Genomic DNA, 25,350 nt, shown 5'->3' with positions numbered 1-25,350 from the left:
TTCGCAAGACATGAAAATGTTCCAATTCAAGCACTTATCAAGAGAACATTCCCGGTCATCCTTACTGCCTCTGAGCTGACGGACTCACTAAACACAAACTATTTGTTTGTAAATTATGTCTAAGTGTTGGAGTGTGCCCCTGGCTATCTAAAAAATAAAAATAAAATACATGAAATTATCTGTACTATTCCTTTTACTTTTGATACTTAAGTATATTTAAAACCAAATACTTTTAGACTTTTAATAGTATTTTACTGGGTGACTTTTACTTGAGTCATTTTCTATTAGGGTATTTTTTACCTAAGTATGAACACTTAGTACTTTTCCATTACTGTGTGAAATTTGAAATTAAAATTTGCTACCTAATGAGTTAGCTAGCTAGTGTGTCTGCTTGCTGGCTGAACCAGTCTCAAATCAATCCATATGAAACGAAAGGCAGGGATGCTAACAACGCCAGTTGACACACTCAATGCCGAATACTCCCTCTAGCTAGCTAGTGTAGTGAAATTCTAGCTAATGCACAAACTAGTTTTCATGATATCTTCTCTGCCGTGATTACTGCACAACGTTCTACAGCACAGCGGACTGCTCTCTGCGACGTTATCGCGTTGGCCAATTGTTACAAAGTAGCGAGGCACGGTGCCAGCTGTCAGAGTCAGATACATGCTGATTTCTGAGAACAGTCCCATAACTTTGGTGCAGTACAACTTCATCAACAAGCTGGCAAACTAGTGTTAGGCGGATGGGCAAAATCTTGATTTTTAGAAATGAGTTCAACGTCCTACAAGACAGATCGTTTGAGGAACGAGCATCATGTAGGAGTGACGCCATCTGATGTGAGAAAATGACTATTTCCTCTCATCTAAGTGGTTTGCTATTACTGCAGGGTGTTCAGAAATGTGAAATATAGTGTGACAAGTAGCCTACTGTAGTATGCTAGTAAATGACAGTGGTAGTGAAATAATGTGATGGCTTGTTATCCTTTCAGAGCTGAATACTGTAATGAGATGGCTTCAAATTGCCTGTGTTTATGTGAGCTAACGAGTAGCACAATGCCATGCTCTTATCATGGAAATGACAAATTCAACTAATCTCATTTGAATAACAATAAAAGTAAATGCAATAGCCATTTTCAAATGCTCAAATTTCAATATGCGACTACCGACATAACACCCTCTATCCTTTTTTTTGTTGCAAGAATTTGTAAATTAAATTCTGCCACCATCCTGGATAAGTCACAAGTCACAATTGATTTTACATTGCATTTATTTCTGGGAAATATAATTACATGAGAAAATGATTGCTATACCCAACAAACATTGACTGTTGAACATTAAAAACCTATTATCAAAGGGAACAATTTGCCAGATATATCGTGGAGGGCAAATCTAGCCATATATTTGTGAAGATGAAGACCAAACGCCAGGTAGTAATTATCAATCATCATCAAATCCTGTCTGGACCGCAGTACCCATGGCAACAGGCCCACATCGCAGCATGTATGTTTACAGGAAATTGAACAGTCCTTTTTCAGTTCAGCCTCTCGCTTCCCTACCTCACAGGTGAACACAGCATTTAACTGCCAGCATTTAACTACATTGCCCTTAAGTGGGCATACACACTTCCATTATGTCCACTACTATTCCATCTGGTTGGCTTAACCACAGAGCCAAACGTTAAAAGCCCTGCAAGCTAATGATGCAGCTGAAGACACAAGTCCGTAATATCTCGATGTTGTTTAATAAGGAGACGGAGGTTTAAGTTTCCAAGCAAAGTTCAAGGCTCTTTTTTGTTGTTCATGCCTCTGTTCCTCAGTTTGTAGTTGTACATAAACTAAATGCCTTAGTGCAGAACTACATTCCATGTCATAAAGGCTCAAACTAGCTTAGATTGAAAAGTGTCTACTGTACGTCATTTTAAAAGGGTTGTGTGAAGAGAATATTTTTGTCACATCTTACCCAACAACCATCTGATACTTTACTTATACTGAATAACCATGCTCTTTCATCCTTCTGGAATTAATATTCAATTTACTTAAAACAAGATCTGCTAATTAACATGATTAGCAAATAAACCAAAAGCAATTTGAGCTAAAATTGGCAGGAGTGCGGATGAATTTGCCTTGTTTATTATTGCTGTCATTTTCCACTGCAGCTTTATTTATGCAGTGTTGTGTATGCCCCCCTTGGGAGGGAACATTACTCTTTCATCATATCAAATGAAGTGAAACGGAGTTATTCCAGGAAGAGCCAATTAAACTGTTCAAACACGTTTATTATGAAATCATTCTCATTGGATGGAGTGCGTTTGAGGGTGTGAATGTGTATGCTTTGTGCTGTGCAAACTCAAAGTTGTAGTGCTTGAGTGTACACTAATGTACACTAATATAAAGGTACACTCAAGCATTGAATTCCCCCTATACCATTTCCACATGTACAGTACAATACATTTAACTTAAACCTAGAGATTAACACGTTTTCTTTACTCTTTCAGAATCAAATCAAAATGTAACTTAAGCACACCTAAATCTCTCCCTCTCTGTCTTCCATTATTTTTGTCCACTTTCCTCTTCATGTGACACATTCATGCTCTTTGCAGTGTGTCATTGGGACTCATTAACACAGATCATTCTCTGAACTCTGCCAGCTTAAACCAAAACAAGGCTGACAAGCAGAGTAAGGAATGCACTGAACTCTGACCTCAATCTTGATAACATCACCCTACTCCATTTAGATCCAGTTACTGTGTGTGATTTTAACATACATAGGTTTTGCCCTCACACCACCATCATACATCTTATCTGCCCTATCCCATTAGCAAATATATGTAATTAAAAATATGAAAACAGATACATTAATAGTGTCATGATCTAAAAATACATATATGTAGAGTTTACATGTTGGAGAGTTTACCATGTCCAGTTTCAGATTTGCCTAGTGCCTTTGAGTTGGCAGTGTCGCTTAATGGCTTTTGTTTAAAGAGAAAAAAAACTTTTAAGGATGAAAGTCAAGCATAACAACACACAGAGGGGCTGTCCCAAATATGGCATGTCTTTCCATGAGCGCGAATGTAAAACAGACAAAATGACGTAATGTGGGATTTGCTAAAAACGGGCTAACCTTCAAACGTTTCCAGATTATTGCTATTGACAGAGTGAAACAAAAACTAAATGGCTCTGGGGTTTTAAATAACCAAACAATCTGTTTCATATATAACTACCGAGCAGTGAAGGAGCTCAAGACTTATGCTATTCATTACCGGAAGGGAGAAATCACAGCGACCTATAAATAAATGAATGCACGGATAAACGCACCCATACATCAATAAACCATATTTATTCTCATAGATTACGCTCTGGTTACATTTGATGGGATTGAGTTAACCAAAGAGCTATCGTTACGACTTTGTCATGTAAAATCTTCCAGCATGGTGATTATAAATAATCATATTCATTTCAAATAGATCAGGGCATGCTTTTCCACTATACCTATTGTCTGGTTGTAGGGCAATTTATTCTTCTGAGAAATAGTGAGATATTTCCCTCGATGACTAACACAGAGGCCTTCCTCCATTGTACTGTAATGAGGATGTGAGAGATTAGTGTAAGTAAGAATGATGCTATTTACGATACTCATAAACTATGTTCAAAAAGACCAACATGCCCCTACCTGCAAATATGAGGAGCAAAAGAGCCCCCTCATAACATACTTAAACTTCAAGGGTGTATAATATCATCCCTCATGACTCATGGATCTGACTCCAGGCTTCAGCATTCTACTCCTCAACCTCTATAAGTTGTGTTGTGTAGGAATTAAGCCACATCAAGAGCCTGTGAAAGTCTTCTCCCTCCTCGCTCTGTCCAGATAAATGATACCTCTCCAGGCTTTTTTTCTGTACAGACTAAAAGGACTATAATAATGTGCATCTGGGCAGCTTGTCCTGTATGTTTCTAATTAGGATGAAAAATAAGGGATATTATGCTTCACCACACAGTCATGCTAATTCAGTAGACTGAAAATGCTTTTAGTTCAATACCAATGTGAGGTTCTTGCTAACATCTTGTGGAAAAACTCAGTGTATATGAGAAAATAAAAGCTATATGATTACCCAAATACATTAAAACAGTGCCAGCTTTATAACCTGATCTTAGCTTTAAAAAAAGATTTCAGAGCAGAAATTATTCCAATCTATATGGGAGAGCACATGTTAACAGTTTAGCAGGATAAAAATGGGCCTGTCTTAGGCAATCTCCAGCTTTACTGGGATTCAGTGGAGGGGAGTGACACAGGCACACAAAGGAAATCACTCCTGTATCAGTGTGTTTACATTCTGGCCTCATACTGGCCATGCTACAGTGCTTTTACAGGAACATTAACACAGTTTACACTCCAGAGCAAGTGTCCTTCATTTCACAATACGTTAAAAATAGAATCTCTTTAGGGTCTATGCATCTGGTAAGCATTAATATCCAGCAATAAATCCCCCCTCGGGGATTACTAAAATAATTCAGATGGATTCCAGAAAATGCTCCTCTTTAATGAACATTAAAACAAATATGAGTGGAAACATCTCAAACAGGCAAACAATAACAACCATTTTTGCATAAATAGATATCGATTCTATTTCCTTTCCAGACATAGCAGCTAGAATAAAAGACTAAATGAAGGAACGTGCCTGTAGTTTCACCTCAAACATGAGTGCCTCATCAGCTTTCAAAACACTGTTTGTTTAAGCAACGGGTATTATGTTTCTCAGAGATGGGGGCAGGGAGGGTAAGCAACATTATTACTTTGTTGCAGGAAAAGAAGAATGACATGTCTCAAAATATTCTGAAAGCATGTTGCCAGGCAAGTAATTATACCAATGTTCAGGATAACATGTTCTCTCACAGCATATTCCAACCACATAATTGCAATTCTAATATGATTGCCAAAGAGCAAAGGTCATCATACTACCTCTATCTCTCAGTGGAACTGCCTTGGAACACTAATATTACTTCAAACTTTTCTTCCTAGATTATGTTATGTAATTCATCATTTTTGTTCTATCTCACAGAAAATGTGAGAATAATATGTGATAGTCACATTGTCAATACAGTCTCCGCAGTTTGGTAGAAATTAGGTTACATGAATATGGAAATAGGAAGAAAGTTGTTTGACATCATGTCAAGTTGCCTTGCTATTACTAGGGCCTTGAGTAACCAAACCATAATAAACCCTCAAGTTTATATAAATGACAGTGTCACTTCTCTAGATAGCAGAATTGTAATTATCAGCAGTGTTCCAGTAATTCTGCAGTGAAACAAATGACATTATGTCCACACACCCAGAGGTGGCTGTTTGTCAACAGAACGTCTGTTAAAGGGGCAACCCTAGAAAAAGATTTGGCCAATGATAAAGGTCAGGATTAGCATTGGAAAAGCATAAATACAATCATTTATGGTCACTTCTAGCTTTAACAACGGCCCATTATTCACTGCCCCTGGCACTTGACCTAATAAAAATCTGGATTAAACATGGGTGAATTTAATGTTTCCTAACATGAATAAAACACACATTAATGTGGTGGATTGAGAGAACTGGTGTTTACATAAAGGAATTTCAGTCAGAGTGTGAAAAAGGCTTGTGCCTGAATACGGTGTAACACTAACAGGCGCTGGCACTATGAGCCAGTAGTACGATCACTGGCACTATGAGCCAGTAGTATAAACACTGGCACTATGAGCCAGTAATACGAGCGCTGGCACTATGAGCCAGTAGTACGATCACTGGCACTATGAGCCAGTAGTACGATCACTGGCACTATGAGCCAGTAGTATAAACACTGGCACTATGAGCCTGTAGTACAAGCACTGGCACTATGAGCCAGTAATACGAGCGCTGGCACTATGAGCCAGTAGTACGAGCGCTGGCACTATGAGCCAGTAGTACGAGCGCTGGCACTATGAGCCAGTAGTATGAGCGCTGGCACTATGAGCCAGTAGTACAAGCACTGGCACTATGAGCCAGTAGTATGAGCGCTGGCACTATGAGCCAGTAGTATAAGCACTGGCACTATGAGCCAGTAGTATGAGCGCTGGCACTATGAGCCAGTAGTACGAGCGCTGGCACTATGAGCCAGTAGTATGAGCGCTGGCACTATGAGCCAGTAGTATGAGGGCTGACACTATGAGCCAGTAGTATGAGGGCTGACACTATGAGCCAGTAGTATGAGGGCTGACACTATGAGCCAGTAGTATGAGGGCTGACACTATGAGCCAGTAGTATGAGGGCTGACACTATGAGCCAGTAGTATGAGGGCTGAGCCAGTAGTATGAGCACTGGCACTATGAGCCAGTAGTATGAGGGCTGACACTATGAGCCAGTAGTATGAGGGCTGACACTATGAGCCAGTAGTATGAGGGCTCACTATGAGCCAGTAGTATGAGGGCTGACACTATGAGCCAGTAGTATGAGGGCTGACATTATGAGCCAGTAGTATGAGCGCTGGCACTATGAGCCAGTAGTACAAGCACTGGCACTATGAGCCAGTAGTATGAGCGCTGGCACTATGAGCCAGTAGTATAAGCACTGGCACTATGAGCCAGTAGTATGAGCGCTGGCACTATGAGCCAGTAGTACGAGCGCTGGCACTATGAGCCAGTAGTACGAGCGCTGGCACTATGAGCCAGTAGTACGAGCGCTGGCACTATGAGCCAGTAGTACGAGCGCTGGCACTATGAGCCAGTAGTATGAGGGCTCACTATGAGCCAGTAGTATGAGGGCTGACACTATGAGCCAGTAGTATGAGGGCTGACACTATGAGCCAGTAGTATGAGGGCTCACTATGAGCCAGTAGTATGAGGGCTGACACTATGAGCCAATAGTATGAGGGCTGACACTATGAGCCAGTAGTATGAGCACTGGCACTATGAACCAGTAGTATGAGGGCTGACACTATGAGCCAGTAGTATGAGCACTGGCACTATGAACCAGTAGTATGAGGGCTGACACTATGAGCCAATAGTACGAGCAGCAGCAGGATGTGAGCATGTTATTCATATAGTATTTTCCTAGGCATATAACAGTTTCCCTTCACCTCCTCGCCTTCTCTTTTAAAATTAAATTACCCACACTGACAATCTCTCCAAAAATGTTGACCTGTTCCACAATTACTATGAGTTAAGCTATACAACAGTGCTCTTTGTGGAAACGCACAAAGTTAAAGAAAGACTATCTCAAGGGCCGATGATACTCAGTCTGGTGTGTTTTGAAGGGTTGGGGTCAGTTCAATTTCAATTCAGTCAATTTAAGAAGAGAATTGAATCATCTCAGGTCCATAGGGCATTTTGAAATCATGAATTGAATTTCAATTAATCCCCTGAAGTGACTTGAATCAAAGTAGAAGTGACCCCACCCTGTGTGGTGTTTAGTCGGCGCAAAATTGGAGAAAACCTTTTGAAACTGAGCAGTTACTGAGCAGAAACTGAACAGTTACTACCTGCACCCTAGCGCTTTGGGATTTACCGAACTCTTCGCAGACACTCTCATTCTGCAGCAGGGTGGGGTGTTCGAAGGTGTCCCTGCAGTAGAGGATGCGTGTGGTGTTGTGTTGGGAGGCGATGCCGCCCAAAGCCAGCACGGTGTGGTCCGTCAGCAGGGCAGACGGCTGCTCTCTGAGCCGGGCCAGGACCGAGCGGTAACGACAGTACTGGGGGTAGCTCATCACCAGCACTTTCTTGCCGTCATCTTCCTGACCTGGAACAAAACAAATATAGAAACAAACAGTTAGCCCTAGTTTCAAACAAATATAGTTTAAACCCACACACACGCTGATAATGACACATTTCACTTGGATAGGGGAATGAATAATACTTTATGTATGACGTAAACTGATAATAGCAGAGGCAAAGGGAAAGCAAATGTCAAGGTAACAAAGATTTTCACATCTAGATTGACAGGTTTTAACAAGCAACATATAAGTAAATTCAAGCAGCAGTTTTCCCAGGATTGTTCATTTTAGGAAAACAAGCATTTAAGAAATGCCCCTTAAGGCAGTCTTGTCATTCAGAAACAGGCAGTTTATGTAGAAAATGTTGTAACCTTCTTAGAGAAAACCCTAGACAATCCATCAAAATCTACCAGCTGATATGGCTATGTATATCATGCAATATATGACAGGAAAAAAACATATACTTTATGATGGGGAAATATACTTGTATTGAGCCCAAACCGTGTACTGTTAGACATGAAATAATAAAATATACCCCTTGGCCCATATAAGCATAAAAATCCACCATGTATGCATTGCAACACATCTACAGAAATGTAAGGTTGAGTTGGCAAAACTGCTAGACCAGGGCAAGGGAAAGATAAATCATAAAGAAATGGAACACTCCCTCATTCACCCTCCCTTCCCTCTCCCTATTTCTCTTGTTCTCTCTCTTTCACTGCATACAGTATAGACTGAATATCTAGCTATTAGAATTTGTTGAACAATCCCTGGGTAGCATTACTTGGCATATATCCAGCCAGAGGTGTTATGCGTAATGAGGTGTTGAATGCAGGCATTCTGTAGTAGCACCTACTCAAACATTCCACAACATAACAATGGGGCTTTTTGTATGAGGTACTGTACATGTACTAGGTTTTGGGTGATACGGATAATAATTAAAATCATAATTGTCGATGATAATCATTGATATGAAATATGATCTGAATAGTCCAACAAAAATGAGCATTTCTATTGGACAGGGTCAGGTGGCACACCTCTATTTGACACCATTAATTTGCAGCCCAGCCCTACTTGGTACCATAGTCCAATAGAGCCACCCTTCACAGACAACCGAGCCAGTTAGTTAACTACACATGACTAATACTTCAAAAGGGAGGGAATGAAAGCCCCCTCCTCAAACACACACACCACAGATGTGTGTCTGTGGTCGCATGCAATTACTGCTTGGTGGCACTTGGTTTTTATCCAAATGTCAAGGATTTTATTTGAACTAGCCAACCCTGGAACCTGGCAATCTCCTGAGGGCCCTCCCAGCATTCTCTTGATTAGATTCAACTTGCTGGGGAAGAAGCCATGGGGCATTTACTGTATAGTAGGACTAAGTACCTGTGTGTGAATGCGAGTGCGTGTGTGTGTGTGAGCGAAACTGCGTGTGCATAATGGTATACACACCTTATGTCCCTTTGTTCGTAAAGTCTGACCTTTCCAAATAAAGGACATTGTTATCTTTACATAATAATTTAAATTGGCTGGGGCCTTAGCTCTGTCACTAGAGAGTTAAAATCCGGAGAGAAAGGACATTATGTAATTGATCTCGCTCTGTTTTTACTACTTTCGACTAAAACAGCTGGTTTTTGACAAGAAGCTTTTGTGTAGAACCTAGAGGCACTTCTATGATGATTAAACTACCATGTAACAGATTTTTATTTATTTTTATGCATCGTCAAGCAATCTCAAAACTAATAAACACAACACAGTGTCTGTATCATCAGCATAAACACAATGTGACAGGATGTAATCAAAACAATTCAAGACAGGTGATTACTATTCATAACCGAGGACATATAAGAGTGTATTACACAATATGCAATTCAACTGTAACTATACAGTAGACGGATTATAGTGCCTCCATAAGAAAATCTAAGTGCAGAACTCAATTACAAGGCAACTCAAGGACAAGGTCGATGAATCTGGGATATAGGCCTACTATTTATAATACCGCTGCTTCCTGCATCACCATTACTCTGAACAACCATAGGCAATGAGCGCATTTTTGCTTTTCACTTCTCCGGTCATTGATAACAACCCTTTCAAACCTACTTGTGGGTTTCCTTCCATTGAGATTGCCTGGTGAAGAGTAAAGGAAATTGTATTTTCAAACACAGACTCCAAAAAACTATTTTATGCTAGGAAAAACCCAATGCATTAACCAAATTGCTTTTGTAAACTGTATGGCTTACAATCATTATACCAGACAAAAGAACTGACAAGATCTTTCAAAAGACTGTGACTGAAGTTCTGTTCACTGAGGCAAAAATGCGGACATACATCATTCTCACACAATCACTCACTCAGCTGAAATTTGCTGTTGTCAAAATTTCCACATTATCTAACCAGCCAAGGAATTTACTGAAGCTTAATGTGATAGGATTTGAGAGATGTAATAAATGTATGAGCCAATAACGTCACTTTGATATCTGTTCTTACAGTAGGTACCCCACAGCTATCAAAACAACATGTAAAGCTTTTGAAAGTAGAGGGAATAAACGAGGGAAACTGGAGAAGGAGACTATTTTGTATTCTCTCTCCATCCACTACCTTTTTGCTGTTCAGCTCTGTATTGATTTCAGAGGTTGCCTTGTTTCCATTTACCAAAGACTTCTTTCATAATGTATAACACATAACGGATTCATCCTCCTCTCTTTCCTGCAGCATATACACTTTTCATATAAAGGACGACACAGAGAGCTATATGCATGCTGGCTCTCAAGCTGTTTGTTTTTATTGAACCAAAAAAATCACAGCATCTGCCAGTAATAAATACTGGAGAGAATGCAAAAAGACAATCATATTTCAGTAACGACTAGCTTGTCCTCCCTAAGGAAAAAAAAATCAAAACCCCTTCATATTCATGACGCATAATGTATCCACCATGATTCAATGGGCTCCAATCACCTCTGCTACATTACACTCAAGTATTGACTCGCATCTTCACAACAACCAATAATATCAGCTGCATCAAAAAATGGCCCGGTTTAGATCAGCCCTAAGAGAACTATTAGTCCCTGTTATATTCACAAGGCATGTCCGTAAAGCCTTCAAAGCGAATGGTATTCTCACAAAAGGCCACAAACACCCAGAGGAAATGTTCTATTGAAATGGTATGAAGGGCAGCAGAGGGCTGCTCTCTCTGCAAGTTGGTTCCTGTTCTTAATTATCTAACAGCACTAAAGTGCCTCTTTCTGTTCTAGATTTTTTAAGGAGTGGAGAGGGGGAGGGTGTCCTCCTGAGACAAAAATAAACATTTATATAATTTTCACCTCCATTTATTCAAGTGTGCTGCGCAAGAATTCAGGCCAGCTACATGCATACTGAAGAAAAAAACTGCACAATTACTCTACACACTGTTCTTAATTTGGTTCCAGATGTTCTCACAGTTCACATAATTTTTTTTAGCAATAAACGACATTTAAAAAAACATACTCCTATTTCAAAATGGTTTAGAAAAAGAACGCAGCACTTTCCCTTTGTTGATTTATGTGATTCTATTACATTAAACATTCCTTCCCCTAAGCGGGCTCTGCTCCCTAGCAACAAGCGCTAGCAGTTCTAATGTCGTTGGCATGGGGCCAGTGTAAGCTGTCTGCGTTATTGATTGCTAGATTGAAAAGTTTGCATTTAATAGGCTCTGTAATACATGATGAAATTATTCAGAGCTCCTTGTGCCAAATTGGTTCCTTTGACTATCAAAGACCATGGCTATTACAAACAAGGCAGCATCCAAATGTTCCAGAGGTTTTATGCCTGAACCAAATTATAGCTTCAACCCTGCATCACCACAACCATACTCCAAACATAAGACCCATAATTGCCTATACCAGAAAGGTATTATTGTTAGGAACAAGAAAGTTGACTTAGACAAGCAGAAACAGAGATTTTACCAAACTGACAGTCAATATCTTTTGTCCGTGGTAAACAGGCCCCAACAGCGTACCTTGGTCTTTGTTTTATTCATCCAGTGAGATTAATGGCTCTGTTTGCCTATCCCAATCCAGATATTGCAGTATAGCACTACTCCTCATTCACAAATTATTAACAGTGGCCAGGCTGTTATGTAGAAAACCTTACCCAAAGGAGATTATCAGTGTAAATGACTGAATCTAAGGATGAAAAGAAGGCCAGGGAAAATCGGAGGCATTTAATTCCACTAATTTTACAGTACCAACCAAAAGTTTGGACACACCCACTCATTCAAGGGTTTTTCTTTATTTTACTATTTTCTATATTGTAGAATAATAGTGAAGACACCAAAACTATGAAATAACACATATGGGATCATGTAGTAACCAAAAAAGTGTTAAAACAAATAAAAAATATATTTTATATTCTTCGAAGTAGCCACTCTTTGCCTTTGACAGCTTTGCACACTCTTGGCATTTTCCAAATCAGCTTCACCTGGAATGCTTTTCCTACAGAGTTCCCACATATGCTGAGCACTTGTTGGCTGCTTTTCCTTCACTCTCCAACTCATCCCAAATCATCTCAATTGGGTTGAGGTCAGGTGATTGTGGAGGCCAGGTCATCTGATGCAGCAATCCATCAATCTCCTTCTTGATCAAATAGCCCTTACATAGCCTGGAGGTGTGTTGGGTCATTGTCCAGTTGAAAAACAAACGATAGTCCCACTAAGCGCAAACCAGATGGAATGGCATATCGCTGCAGAATTCTGTGGTAGCCATGCTGGTTAAGTGTGCCTTGAATTCAAAATAAATCACTGACAGTGTCACCAGCAAAGCACCCCCACACCATCACCCCCACACCTCCTCCTCCATGCTTCACGGTGGGAACCACACATACTCCAAACGGGCTCCCGAGTGGTGCAGCGAACTAAGGCACTACATCTCAGTGATAGAGGCGTCACTACAGACCCTGGTTCGATCCTGGGCTGTATCACAACCAGCAGTGATTGGGAGTCCCATAGAGTGGCGTACAACTGCCCCAGCGTTGTCCGGGTTAGGGGAGGCTTTGGCCAGGGTAGGCCGTCATTGTAAAATAAGAATTTGTTCTTAACTGGCTTTCCTAATTAAATAAAGGTCAAATAAAAATATAAAATAAAATATGCAGAGATCATTAGTTCACCTACTCTGCGTCTCACAAAGACACAACGGTTGGAACCAAAAATCTCACATTTGGACTCATCAGACCAAAGGAAAGATTTGCACCGGTCTAATGTCCATTGCTCGTGTTTCTTGGACCAAGCAAGTCTCTTCTTCTTATTGGTGTCCTTTGATGTTGAGATGTGTCTGTTACTTGAACTCTGTGAAGCATTTATTTGGCCTGCAATTTCTAAGGCTGGTAACTCTAAATGAACTTATCCTCTGCAACAGAGGTAACTCTGGGTCTTCCTTTCCTGTGGCGGTCCTCATGAAAGTCAGTTTCATCATAGCGCTTGATGGTTTTTGCGACTGCATTTGAAGAAACTTTAAAAATGTTCCGGATTGACTGACCTTCATGTCTTAAAGTAATGATGGATTGTCGTTTCTTTTTCCTTATTTGAGCTGTTCTTAGCATGATATAGACTTGGTCTTTTACCAAATAGGGCTATGTTCTGTAAACCACCCCTACCTTGTCACAACACAACTGATTGGCACAAATGCATTAAGAAGAAAGAAATTCCACAAATGAACTTTTAACAAAGCACGTCTGTTAACTGAAATGACTACCTCATGAAGCCTTTTGAGAGATTGCCAAGAGTGTGCAATGCTGTCATCAAGGCAAAGGGTGGCTACTTTGAAAAATCTCAAATCTCAAATATATTTTGATTTGTTTAACTTCTCTAGGGTAGGGGGCAGCATTTGGAATTTTGGATGAAAAGCATGCTCAAATTAAACTGCTTTCTGCTCAGGCCCAGAAGATAGGATATGCATATAATTAATCAATTTAGATAGAAAACACTCTAAAGTTTCTAAAGTTAAATAATGTCTGTGAATATAACAGAACTGATTTGGCAGGTGAAAACCTGAGAAAAATCCATTCAGGAAGTAGGATTTTTGTTGTTGTTGTAGTTTTCTATTCAATGCCATTACAGTATCCATTGACTTAGGACTCAAATTGCAGTTCCTATGCCTTCCACTAGATGTCACCAGTCTTTAGAAATGGTTTCAAGCTTGTATTCTGAAAAATGAGGGTGTAAGAGCAGTCTGAATGAGTGGACCCTGCAGTGACACAGAGCTTTTTCATGCGCGCGACCGAGAGTGTCTTTCTTGTTTACCTTTTATATTGACGACGTTATTGTCTGGTTGAAATATTAACGATTATTTAGGCTAAAAACAACATGAGGATTGAATATAAACATCATTTGACATGTTTCTATGAACTTTACGGATACAGTTTGGATATTTTGTCTGCCTGTTGTGACTACGTTTGAGCCTGTGGATTACTGAAGAAAATGTGCGAACAAAGCGGAGGTTTTTGGATATAAAGAGAGACTTTATCGAACAAAAGGAACATTTATTGAATAAATGAATGTCTTCTGAGTGCAAACATATGAAGATCATCAAAGGTAAGTGATTCATTTTATCCCTATTTCTGACTTGTGTAACTCTTCTACTGTGCTGGTTTCTCTTTGTAATGATTTGTCTGCTGGGCTATATTCTCAAATAATTGTAAGGTATGCTTTCGCAGTAAAGCATTTTTTAAATCTGACACCGTGGTTGGATTCACAAGAAGTTAATCCTTAAACCTAAGTAAAATAGTTGTATCTTTTCAGAATTTTTATAATGAGTATTTTTGTATTTGAATTTGGCGCTCTGCAATCTCACTGGATGTTGGCCAGGTGGGACGCTAGCGTGTCCAAACTTTTGAGTGGTACTGTAAGTCCAAAGGGGTTTTCTCCCAGGTGATGATATACAATCTCTTCTGATGGGCCGGCCTTTCCATTTGTCACGCGGCATTGTCCGACACAAACTCAATTGAGCAGCTGTATTCTTGGATCATAACGATCATGAATGAGTTCATGGCCTATACATTTTCAGTGCATTCTAGAATATAATTGCTGAGTTTTCCTTTAAATATATCTTTAATGGGACACAGAGTTCCCATTTGGGCCAAAATTTGGAATTGGGTCAAAGGGAATTATATGTCATTCCTGATTAAACTTGCTGTGTATATTTCCTCAAAGAACTCCCCCCCCCCAATTGTAAAATCATGGCAGGTCACTGAGAGCATACAGAGTATAAAAAAGAACATGACTTAATATTTCAGTTAAAGACAGAAAGAAAGGGGAGTAAACTACAGACTATTGAGGACATGCATGTTTCCTATTCTAAGGACTATAATGAGAGAAGAGGGGGTGGGGGCTGTCACTCAACAGAGCCCATTGTGAATTCCTGTCATTATGTAAGAAACTCTCATATTAGCAGATCTGTACAGGGAAGCTTAAAATAAACAGTAGATAGGCTAAGCCAACTGGAACTAATTAAATAATTACATCCAGTACAATGAACAATTGACATGGATGAATGTAAGAACAACTACTGGAACATTAATTTCTAATAACGGAATAATGATATTAGTGCCATATTGATGAAACAATGTTGTTTTTTTGTCCACAAAATGTAAAACCTTGAACAGTTATATATACAAATATTCATATTGTCATGCAAAAATAATATTGTTGTGTCAAAATAAGATTGGCATAAAGTGCCTCCAAAAATCCATGATGTATGGCAAAAAGAAACTGTTCACTCTCCTTTTGAATTTGTTTTCACAACAATGACTGGGATAAATGTTGGAGAGTAAAAGGGCTAATGAATAAAACTGATTTTAACAAGTGGCCGACACATAGAAAACGTAAATGAAATAACTGCCAGGACAACACAATGGGAAAAAAGAGTCCATGAAGTATTAAGTCTATCAACTAGGCCTACAGTGTATGTCTTTCTTTGTTCTACCTGTGAGAAGTCTCACCCTTTTTAGAAACAACAAAACATTGCTCAAACTGTCTAAAGGTACGTTTGGTACTTCCCAAACGTAACACTTCGTATGGGTAAACTAACCGTAACATTTTAAAGGTAGACTCAGCGAAATGACGCAGGTGCACAAAGTAAACAGAATAGTGGGTCAATTTCCGCAACAACTAAGAGCGTTGAACGCAAGGCTAACCTTCTTAGCTGTTTTGGTCCTGTACCTACTAATCTCAAACAACATGAAGGGAACCCATGCACATGCTCAGATACTGTGTGTGACTGTGTGAGAGCGGAATCCTGCATCTCGCTCATCGCAATATCTGTGGTGCTGCTTGTGGCAACGTCATTTCACTGAGTCCACCTTTAAATATCCACAATATTCAATATGATTTACAAATACTGAAACTTTTCTTAAACAATGTCAGTGGGAAGGAAATCATTGACCCTGAGTTTAACAGCACTGACAGCCCCCCACTGACAAAAATAACTTTGTTCCTGTGCAGTGAATATGAATGGCAAAGCTGTTTTTGCAGTGTGGGTTTCCGCAGTGCAGTTCTGATTGAATTCCAGCGTGTAACTGTAATCTGCACAAAAAGACTGCAACTGGAGCAGCATGAAATGCATTCATAACACAGATGGACTAATATATGTTCTCATGAAATATTCAATGATATTATGGTGGGATGATGGGCTGGCAATAAAAACTAAAGGGCAAGGCATACTGACTCTACGAGCCTTGGCAACCTATATAATAAAAGCCACATTGTATATTCGCAAACAAAGTGAATGCCCTCAAGTTGAAATTAATAATGTCACTATGATGGCTTTAAGAAAAGGGTGTGTGCGTGTGTGTGTTTGGTTCTGTGTACGCCTGTGTCTGTGTATCGTGTCTGTGCATGTGCATGTGTGCATGTTGATGTCTATTTATCCTGTCTTTTTCTGCTCAACTTTAATGAAACGAATCCAATAAAGATAACTTGATTAGGGAATCTTTGAGTGGAGTAATGCTCCCTCTATGTGTCTAGCTGTTTGGGATGGCTTTCATGTTATAGGAGAGGTCACATCAATAACAGGTATGTTGTTTCAGAGCTGGTTAATGGACAGACAAAACCCTTCATTTCCTCTGTGAGATCACCCCTGGGTTTCCATTGTTTAACAGTCCACCAGAAAAGCCTCTCACCCCCTGAAGCACACAGGTGAAAAACAGCTTGAAATTACAAACATTATCTGACATTTTAAAAGAAAATGAAATGAATAAACTGGTTTTGCCATCGGAATCCAAATTTGATTACAAAGCACATGCCTGCTAGAACGTGCTTTTCTGGCCCATTCAAATTCGAGGCATGCTCAAACGCTCCCCACATCTAATAGATTTTTCCACCCCGCCACACAATTTACTGCTTACAGATTTAGAATTATTTGGCTTCCGGCCAAACTTCAGTCATAAGGGAATTAATGATATGAGCAGATCAGTGAGCGAAAAACAGCTTGTGATTCTCTCTCCAACAGGTTTGAAAATAATAAAGGACATGCCCATAAACCAAAACCCACTGCTATCAGAGTCACACAATCAATAGAACACTCCATTGAATTACTTCAAAGCTTAGGATAGTTCAAGAATTTGTTTGAGGAAATTGCATAGGGAGAGAAAATGACAAAGGGAGCGTATGGCATCTATCTGATTAATACACAGTTGAATGAAGAATATGCTTTACAACAAGACATCCTTTGATTTCAAATCCATTCCTTTGTCTATAAGGATCACAATATATGTGTCATAGTCTGTTTCCTCCCACAGTATAATAGAAAAGCTACATAAACTACAATCATATGTTTATTACTTGGATATTTTAAGCTAGAGAAAGAAATCTGGTTTCTATTCTCTTATCATTCCGCTGAGCTCTCTCTGAAAGATAATGTGAAGGTTATAATCTATAGACTGTATCAATTCAAAATATTTAAACTGAAACATTTTCTGAAGATTGCCAGTGGCAGCATCTCGACAGTTATAAATAATGTATAATGCTTTATGCAGTGGATTAATTATATTTATATGGAGCACCTGTGAAACATACCATTTTCATTCAAGTAGGAATGTAAATGTTGTTAACTAGAAAGCAGCATGGTTGACTGTTCTTCCTGTAAATAATTTAATCATCGACCTCCAGCTAGGTGAGAAGAGAGGGGGGTAGAGAAAGAGTAAAAAATGTGACCTTGCACAATTCATGTCATCATGTCACAGCACAAGTCTTTCTGGGTGAAAGAGCTGCAGTTGTGAAGAATGAATCATGACCCAAATGATCCACACATGTTCTCTCTTTCTTCTCGCTCTCGCGCTCTCGCTCTCTCTCTCTCCCTCTCCCTCTCTCTCTCTCTCTCTCTCTCTCTCTCTCTCTCTCTCTCTCTCTCTCTCTCTCTCTCTCTCTCTCTCCTCTCAACCCTCATTTCCTTCCTCAACATCGGGGCTTTTCTTAATTGTTGGAACATACAGTAGATGGCTAGATGCAGATACTGATGTCACAGTAATATACTGCATGTAAAAAGCTTGAAGTTAAATATATATATTAAAATAAACATCTTAAGCCATCTTAAGTCTCCTGTCCAGTCCAGTCCACTGGAATAGAACCAATTTTGACAGGCCCAAAATTGGGACAGTTCTCTTGGGGATCGATGTAAACTTTCCCTGATAAGGCTGCATGGTGGAATTGGTCTCTTTACACCTGCAAGTCCAGATAAGTGTAATTTTGCTCTTAACCCTGATCATTTAGTATGTGGAGAGCCTTGAAAGTTAATTCTTCCTCAAGACGGCACTTGAATTATAATAGTCATCTCCACTCTCACTTCACGCTGTAAAAAGAATCACTGTGGTCGATGCGGCGCTCTAGCTAGCAGGCAAGGCAAGGGCACTGTTTTTCAAATTAATTACAGTGGAGATCTCGGTTTTCCTATCCTTTGTGATCAGAGCACATAGCTTAGTTGCTATAATATATTATAATAATTATAATATAATTCACATAAGCAATAGCACTGTGATTCTGCTATTCATGACACATTTGTAGAGAGCATTATTTAAGCTTTCCATGCACTGCACTTCTCATTGACTGTCTGCCAGGAAATATTTGGATGCACTAGGATACAAAATGTTTCCATCGAACAATAGAACAGTGTATTACTATTTAGCGCACAATTGATTTCCATGCAATCTCTGTCAGTATCCTGTTCTTTCAATGAATAAATGGCTCTGATATATACTGTAGATCATCCATGTTATGAATAGAACTGATCAAGCACGAAAGCTCTATCCAACAATAAGAAACTCAATGGCTTATAAATAATAATTTCCCCAAAAATATCTAAAATCCAAATAATGATTCAGAAGCTTTAACAAAACCTACATTGCTAGCGGCAGGACACTCGAGGAAAGCGTGCAATATCTCTTGTTGATTCATATTTCATTTCAATCATCAGCTCATCACAGCCATATAGCCATCCAAACTGCAGCTCACTGGAATAGCGTGCCTTTGTTGAATGATTCCTCTCTTATCGTTAGAGAGCCAACGGCAGGCAAGCGAGGGAACACATGCCACAGGGCTAGGGCTGCTGGTGCCCTGCCAGGGGAGTTCTGCTGACCCGGCACATTCAGCTGGCAGCCAGTGAGAGACTCCACTGGAGAGACAAGTGCATTTACACAGCCTGATGGAGTCATTAATGGCTACATCGCTCATTAGCATCACACAGACAATATTAGAAGGTGACGAGACTGACATCAGAAAAATCGATACAGCTTTTTTTGTCCCTCTGATATTTTCTGCTATTCCTATTACACAATCACCACAAATGCACATATAGAGAAGCACTGGCGCGCGCGCACACACACACACACACGCACACACACACACACACACACACACACACACACACGCACACACACACACACACACACACACGCACACGCACACACACACACACACACACACACACACACACACACACTATTGATTCCTCATGTAGTAGAATGACAAGGCGGCCATTATTGATTCTCCAATCCACTTTCTGCATGAAAATGTAATGATATAGAGTGTATTCAAGGGCAATGTAACACTCAAATGAAAGAACTAGCAAGCTCTCCAGCTACTGGAGGATATATGCATCATACACATCACCCAAAACAATAACAACCATCAATAGCCCATTCTGAAGGACTTTTTCTCAATTTGCTTTGTCTATGTTGTACCTTCTTTCAGTTATTCTCTAGTCAAATGTTTTTGGTTGTGGAAAAAACTATTTTTTGCAAAACATTACAGCAGTATCTCTAGAAATCCCAAATTGATACAACTATGTATTACCTCCTCATGCCTTTTGCACACAATGTATATAGACTCTTTTTTTTTCTTTTTCTACTGTGTTATTGACTTGTTTATTGTTTACTTCATGTGTAACTCTGTGTTGTTGTCTGTTCACACTGCTATGCTTTATCTTGGCCAGGTTGCAGTTGTAAATGAGAACTTGTTCTCAACTAGCCTACCTGGTTAAATAGAAGTGAAATAAAAAATAAATAAAAATGTGTGACAAGACCTTCTACTTGTATTGACGTCAATAGGAGATTTTTATATGAAGACAGGGAGGACTCTGTAACTACGAATTAAAAGAAAAAACGAAATAGAAAAACATGAAATTGGAGTTAGAGAATGCGGAATGTGTCATTAACATTGTATGACAATTATGCTACTTCATCTGAAGGGGTAAAAACAAAAATATACTCAAAGTCCTTCACATTTCTTCTGTTTAAATAAACCAGCAAATATGTAATATCTGCAAGGATTAGCATGACTCATCAGCCTCCTTTATATCTTGTGATTCATGTTCTGTTCAATGCAGCAGTAAAATACCACAATGAGCAGTGTTGAACCGCGAGGGCCATCTATGCCATAAGAGAAGGCCTAAGGATTTATGAAATAATTGTCCTTTTGTATTTAATCTTTTCAATAATATTTTAATGATGTTCTGATTTAAAGATGCAGTCCGGGATCTTAATTAAAACCCCTTATACTGGCCTCCCGAGTGATGCAGCGGACTATGGCACTGCATCGCAGTGCTTGAGGTGTCACTACAGACCTGGGTTTGATCCCAATTTGGGAGAAAAAAAGGGGGTAAAATAAAAATAAAAAATTCAAACCCTTACACTCATGGAAAACGGCATATATGGATAGTTTGAAATGTTTCTAAAATAACTATAAAAAGCATATGCATGATCATGGTAGCAATTGAAAGAGAACACTTTATCAGACCAAAAAGTGAGGACACAACAGTTCAACTGACACACGACTGAATCCAAACATTACACTGTTGATTTTATGTGCATTTGACATTTACTCTACCTTTCACAGCATTTGTCAACAATTAAATCTGAAAATAGTCTGAATACATTCAGTAACATAATAAGAATATGGTTTGAATGAAAGGTCTAACTAATGTCTCTCCAAACTGGCCACGCACCTCTCCAAACTGGCCACGCACAACTCCAAACTGGCCACGCACCTCTCCAAACTGGCCACGCACCTCTCCAAACTGGCCATGCACAACTCCAAACTGGCCATGCACAACTCCAAACTGCACATGCACTCCAAACTGGCCATGCACCTCTCCAAACTGGCCACGCACCTCTCCAAACTGGCCACGCACCTCTCCAAACTGGCCACGCACCTCTCCAAACTGGCCATGCACAACTCCAAACTGGCCACGCACAACTCCAAACTGGCCACGCACCTCTCCAAACTGGCCACGCACAACTCCAAACTGGCCACGCACAACTCCAAACTGGTCACGCACCTCTCCAAACTGTGCACAGTTCCAAAGTCATTTCAATGCACTTCTATGACTCAAGGAAAGAGCCTTCAACTATAAGGTGCTTTTTTGAGCTCTCTTAACTTTTCCGTTGAGGAACTGAAGCAAGCACACTTGTAGTTTTTTGTTTGGAACACAGCCCCAAACATCATACAATTACTGTTGTTGTTTACACAATAAAAATTATTATAAATCACATTCTGGGCAAGGTGGTCATCATTCCAAAGCTTATTCTATTGCCAGCTAAATCATAAAATATGATCTTACAGTGTGAGGCATTCACAAGGCACTTCAGACAAACAAGACTAATTTGGTTGCGCATAAAATGGTCATTTAAGAACGTGTTCCGCAGCAAAATTTCTTCACAATACGACAAACATTGCGACCTGTACGCTCTCGTTGGTTGGCCCTCGCTTCATACTCGTCGCCAAACCCACTGGCTACAGGTTATCTACAAATCTCTGCTAGGTAAAGCCCTGCCTTATCTCAGCTCACTGGTCACCATAGCAGCACCATAGTAGCATACGCTCCAGCAGGTATATCTCACTGGTCAACCCCAAAGCCAATTCCTCCTTTGGTCGGAACAAATTGCAAAAATCTCTGAAGCTGGACACTCACATTTCCCTCATTAGCTTTAAGCACCAGCTGTCAGAGCAGCTTATAGATCACTGCACCTGTACATAGCCCATCTGTAAACAGCCCATCTATCTATCTACCTCATCCCCATACTGGTATTTTTATTTATTTTTATTTTGCTCCTTTGCACCCCAGTATCTCTACCTGCACATTCATCTTCTGCCGATCTACCATTCCAGTGTTTAATGGCTATATTGTAATTACTTCGCCACCATGGCCTATTTATTTCCTTAACTTACCTCATTTGCACTCACTGTATATAGACGTTTTTGTTTTCTTTTGTTCTACTGTATTATTGACTGTATGTTTTGTTTATTCCATGTGTAACTCTGTGTTGTTGTATGTGTCGAATTGCTACGCTTTATCTTGGCCAGGTCGCAGTTGCAAATGAGAACTTGTTCTCAACTAGTCTACCTGGTTAAATAAAGGTAAGTAAAGGTGAAATAAATTAAAACATTTAAAAAATAATAAAAACATAGGCTCCTTCTGTTCAAGACAACTCAGGATATACAGTTGAAGTCAGAAGTTTACATACACCTTAGCCAAATACATTTAAACTCAGTTTTTCACAATTCCTGACATTTAATCCTAATAAAAATGCCCTGGTCAGTTAGGATCACCACTTTATTTTAAGAATGTGAAATGTCAGAATAATAGTAGAGAGAATGATTTACTTCAGCTTTTATTTATTTCATCACATTCCCAGTGGGTCAGAAGTTTACATACACTCAATTCATATTTGGTAGCATTGCCTTAAAATGGTTTAACTTGGGTCAAACGTTTTGGTTAGACATCCACAAGCTTCCCAAAATAAGTTGGGTGAATTTTGGCCCATTCCTCCTGACAGAGCTGGTGTAACTGAGTCAGGTTTGTAGGCCTCCTTGCTCGCACACGCCTTTTCAAATCTGTCCACAAATTTTCTGTAAGATTAATGGCCACTCCAATACCTTGACTTTGTTTTCCTTAAGCCATTTTGCCACAACTTTGGATGTATGCTTGGGGTCAATGTCCATTTGGAAAACCCATTTGCGACCAAGCTTTAACTTCCTAACGGATGTCTTGAGATGTTGCTTCAATATATCCACGTAATTTTCCTCCCTCATGATGCCATCTATTTTGTGAAGTGCACCAGTCCCTCCTGCAGCCCACGACATGATGGTGCCACCCCCGTGCTTCACGGTTGGGATGGTATTCTTTGGCTTTCAAGCCTCCCCCTTTTTCCTCCAAACATAACGATGTTCATTATGGACAAACAATTTTTGTTTCATCAGATCAGAGGACATTTCTCCAAAAAGTCCGATCTTTGTCCCCATGTGCAGTTGCAAGCCGTATCTGGCTTTTTTTAGGCGGTTTTGGAGCAGTGGCTTCTTCCTTGCTGAGCGGCCTATGATGCATATATCCTCCAGGCCTTTCAGGTTATGTCGATATAGGACTCATTTTATTGTGGATATGGATACTTTTGTACCTGTTTCATCCAGCATCTTCATAAGGTCCTTTGCTGTTGTTCTAGGATTGATTTGCACTTTTTGCACCAAAGTACAATCATCTCTAGGTGACAGAACACGTCTCCTTCCTGAGCGGTATGACGGCTGCGTGGTCCCATGGTGTTTATACTTGCGTACTATTGTTTGTATAGATGAACGTGGTACCTTTAGGCATTTGGAAATTGCTCCCAAGGATGAAACAGACTTGTGGAGGTCTACAATTTTTTTTCTGAGGTCTTGGCTGATTTCTTTAGATTTTCCCATGATGTCAAACAAAGAGGCACTGAGTTTGAAGGTAGGCCTTGAAATACATCCACGGGTACACCTCCAATTGACTCAAATGATGTCAATTAGCCTATCAAAAGCTTCTAAAGCCATGACATCATTTTCTGGAATTTTCCAAGCTGTTTAAAGGCACTTAGTGTATGTGAACTTCTGACCCACTGGAATTGTGATACAGTGAATTATAAGTTAAATAATCTGCCTGTAAACAATTGTTGGAAATATTACTTGTGTCATGGACAAAGTAGATGTCTTAACCGACTTGCCAAAACTGTAGATTGTTGACAAGACATTTGTGGAGTGGTTGAAAAACGAGTTTTAATGACTCCAACCTAAGTGTATGTATACTTCCGACTTCAACTGTATATAGTTGATACTGTAAATGACATGAGTTTTCAAATATGGAAATGTGAAGTGCACATGTGTTTGGCTTGCTTGTATGACATCAAAGCAGTATTTATTATAATCTTCAACGTCTCATCTTTCAGAACAAAGACTCGTCTCTATTTACAGCATTTCCATTACTCACACAACAACAAATGTGCAAAAGTAGCCAATTAGAGGGAGGAATGGGGAATATTCAAGTCGCGCGGCGCTCAAGTTTATAACAGCTGTCAACACGAATACAGCGCTGTGAAACGGAGAACCTGCGCTCTGACATGTGTAGCATGTTACTCTACAGCCATTGCGTTCCAATTCAGGCGCTTATCAATCACAAAATCTGTAATTTTTAACATGTATACTGGATGACAGAGGTATTGAGTGGAAAAGGCTACACACAACAAATTCGTAAGATATTGTACAAATTGGATTCGTAACATATCATACAAATTGCTAAAAATATATATTTGTTGTGGATGACGTAGTACACAATTGGATGAGAGTGTACAAAAAACGAGGACCTGTTTTGGCTCGTGAGTACAACTTTCAAAACTACTGGCTGAAATTAAACAATAATTTTCATATCTTAATTTTGTGTTGGAAAAGAAAAGGGTTAACACTGAAAATAAAAAAATACCCAATCAGGAGTTTTTCTTCGGCAGTCTCTGGGGAGATACATTTAGCTATCTAAGTCAGCCATTGGCTGGGACCTCAGAAGCTACACTCTTAGTAGAAAATGTGCTATCTAGAACCTAAAAGGTTTCTTTGGCTGTACCCGCAGGAGAACCCTTTGAAGAACCCTTTGCTGACAGGTCATTGCACAATAGCAAGCACGGTCTAACTAGCTCACTTTTGTTGTAGGCTAGTGTGCAGCGGCTGCGGCAGGTGTTATCGAAGAGGATGTTGTTGCTAATTTGTTAGCTTTGCCCTTTTCAAAATTAACTTTCAACAAGATGTTAAGTTTCAAATTATTGTCATCTGGTAAGTGGAGGGCTCCTGAGTGACACAGCGGTCTAAGACACTGCATCTCAGTGCTAGAGGCG

At 39.7% G+C, this 25,350-nt stretch overlaps 1 protein-coding gene across 1 annotated transcript in view; it reads right to left on the bottom strand.

The window, feature by feature from the left end:
* Positions 1 to 25,350, bottom strand: part of LOC112255209 (AT-rich interactive domain-containing protein 5B) — a 79,115-nt gene that overhangs the window by 43,356 nt on the left and 10,409 nt on the right. Inside the window, exon 4 of the mRNA XM_024428253.2 lies at positions 7,506 to 7,736. Coding sequence (XP_024284021.1) covers positions 7,506 to 7,736 — 231 coding nt within the window. The remainder of the gene's footprint in view (positions 1 to 7,505; positions 7,737 to 25,350) is intronic.

This window comes from Oncorhynchus tshawytscha, linkage group LG01 (assembly GCF_018296145.1).
Source record: "Oncorhynchus tshawytscha isolate Ot180627B linkage group LG01, Otsh_v2.0, whole genome shotgun sequence".
NCBI lineage: Eukaryota > Metazoa > Chordata > Actinopteri > Salmoniformes > Salmonidae > Oncorhynchus > Oncorhynchus tshawytscha.
Note: the sequence above shows the minus strand (reverse complement) of the source record. Positions and strands in the feature narration are given on the sequence as shown.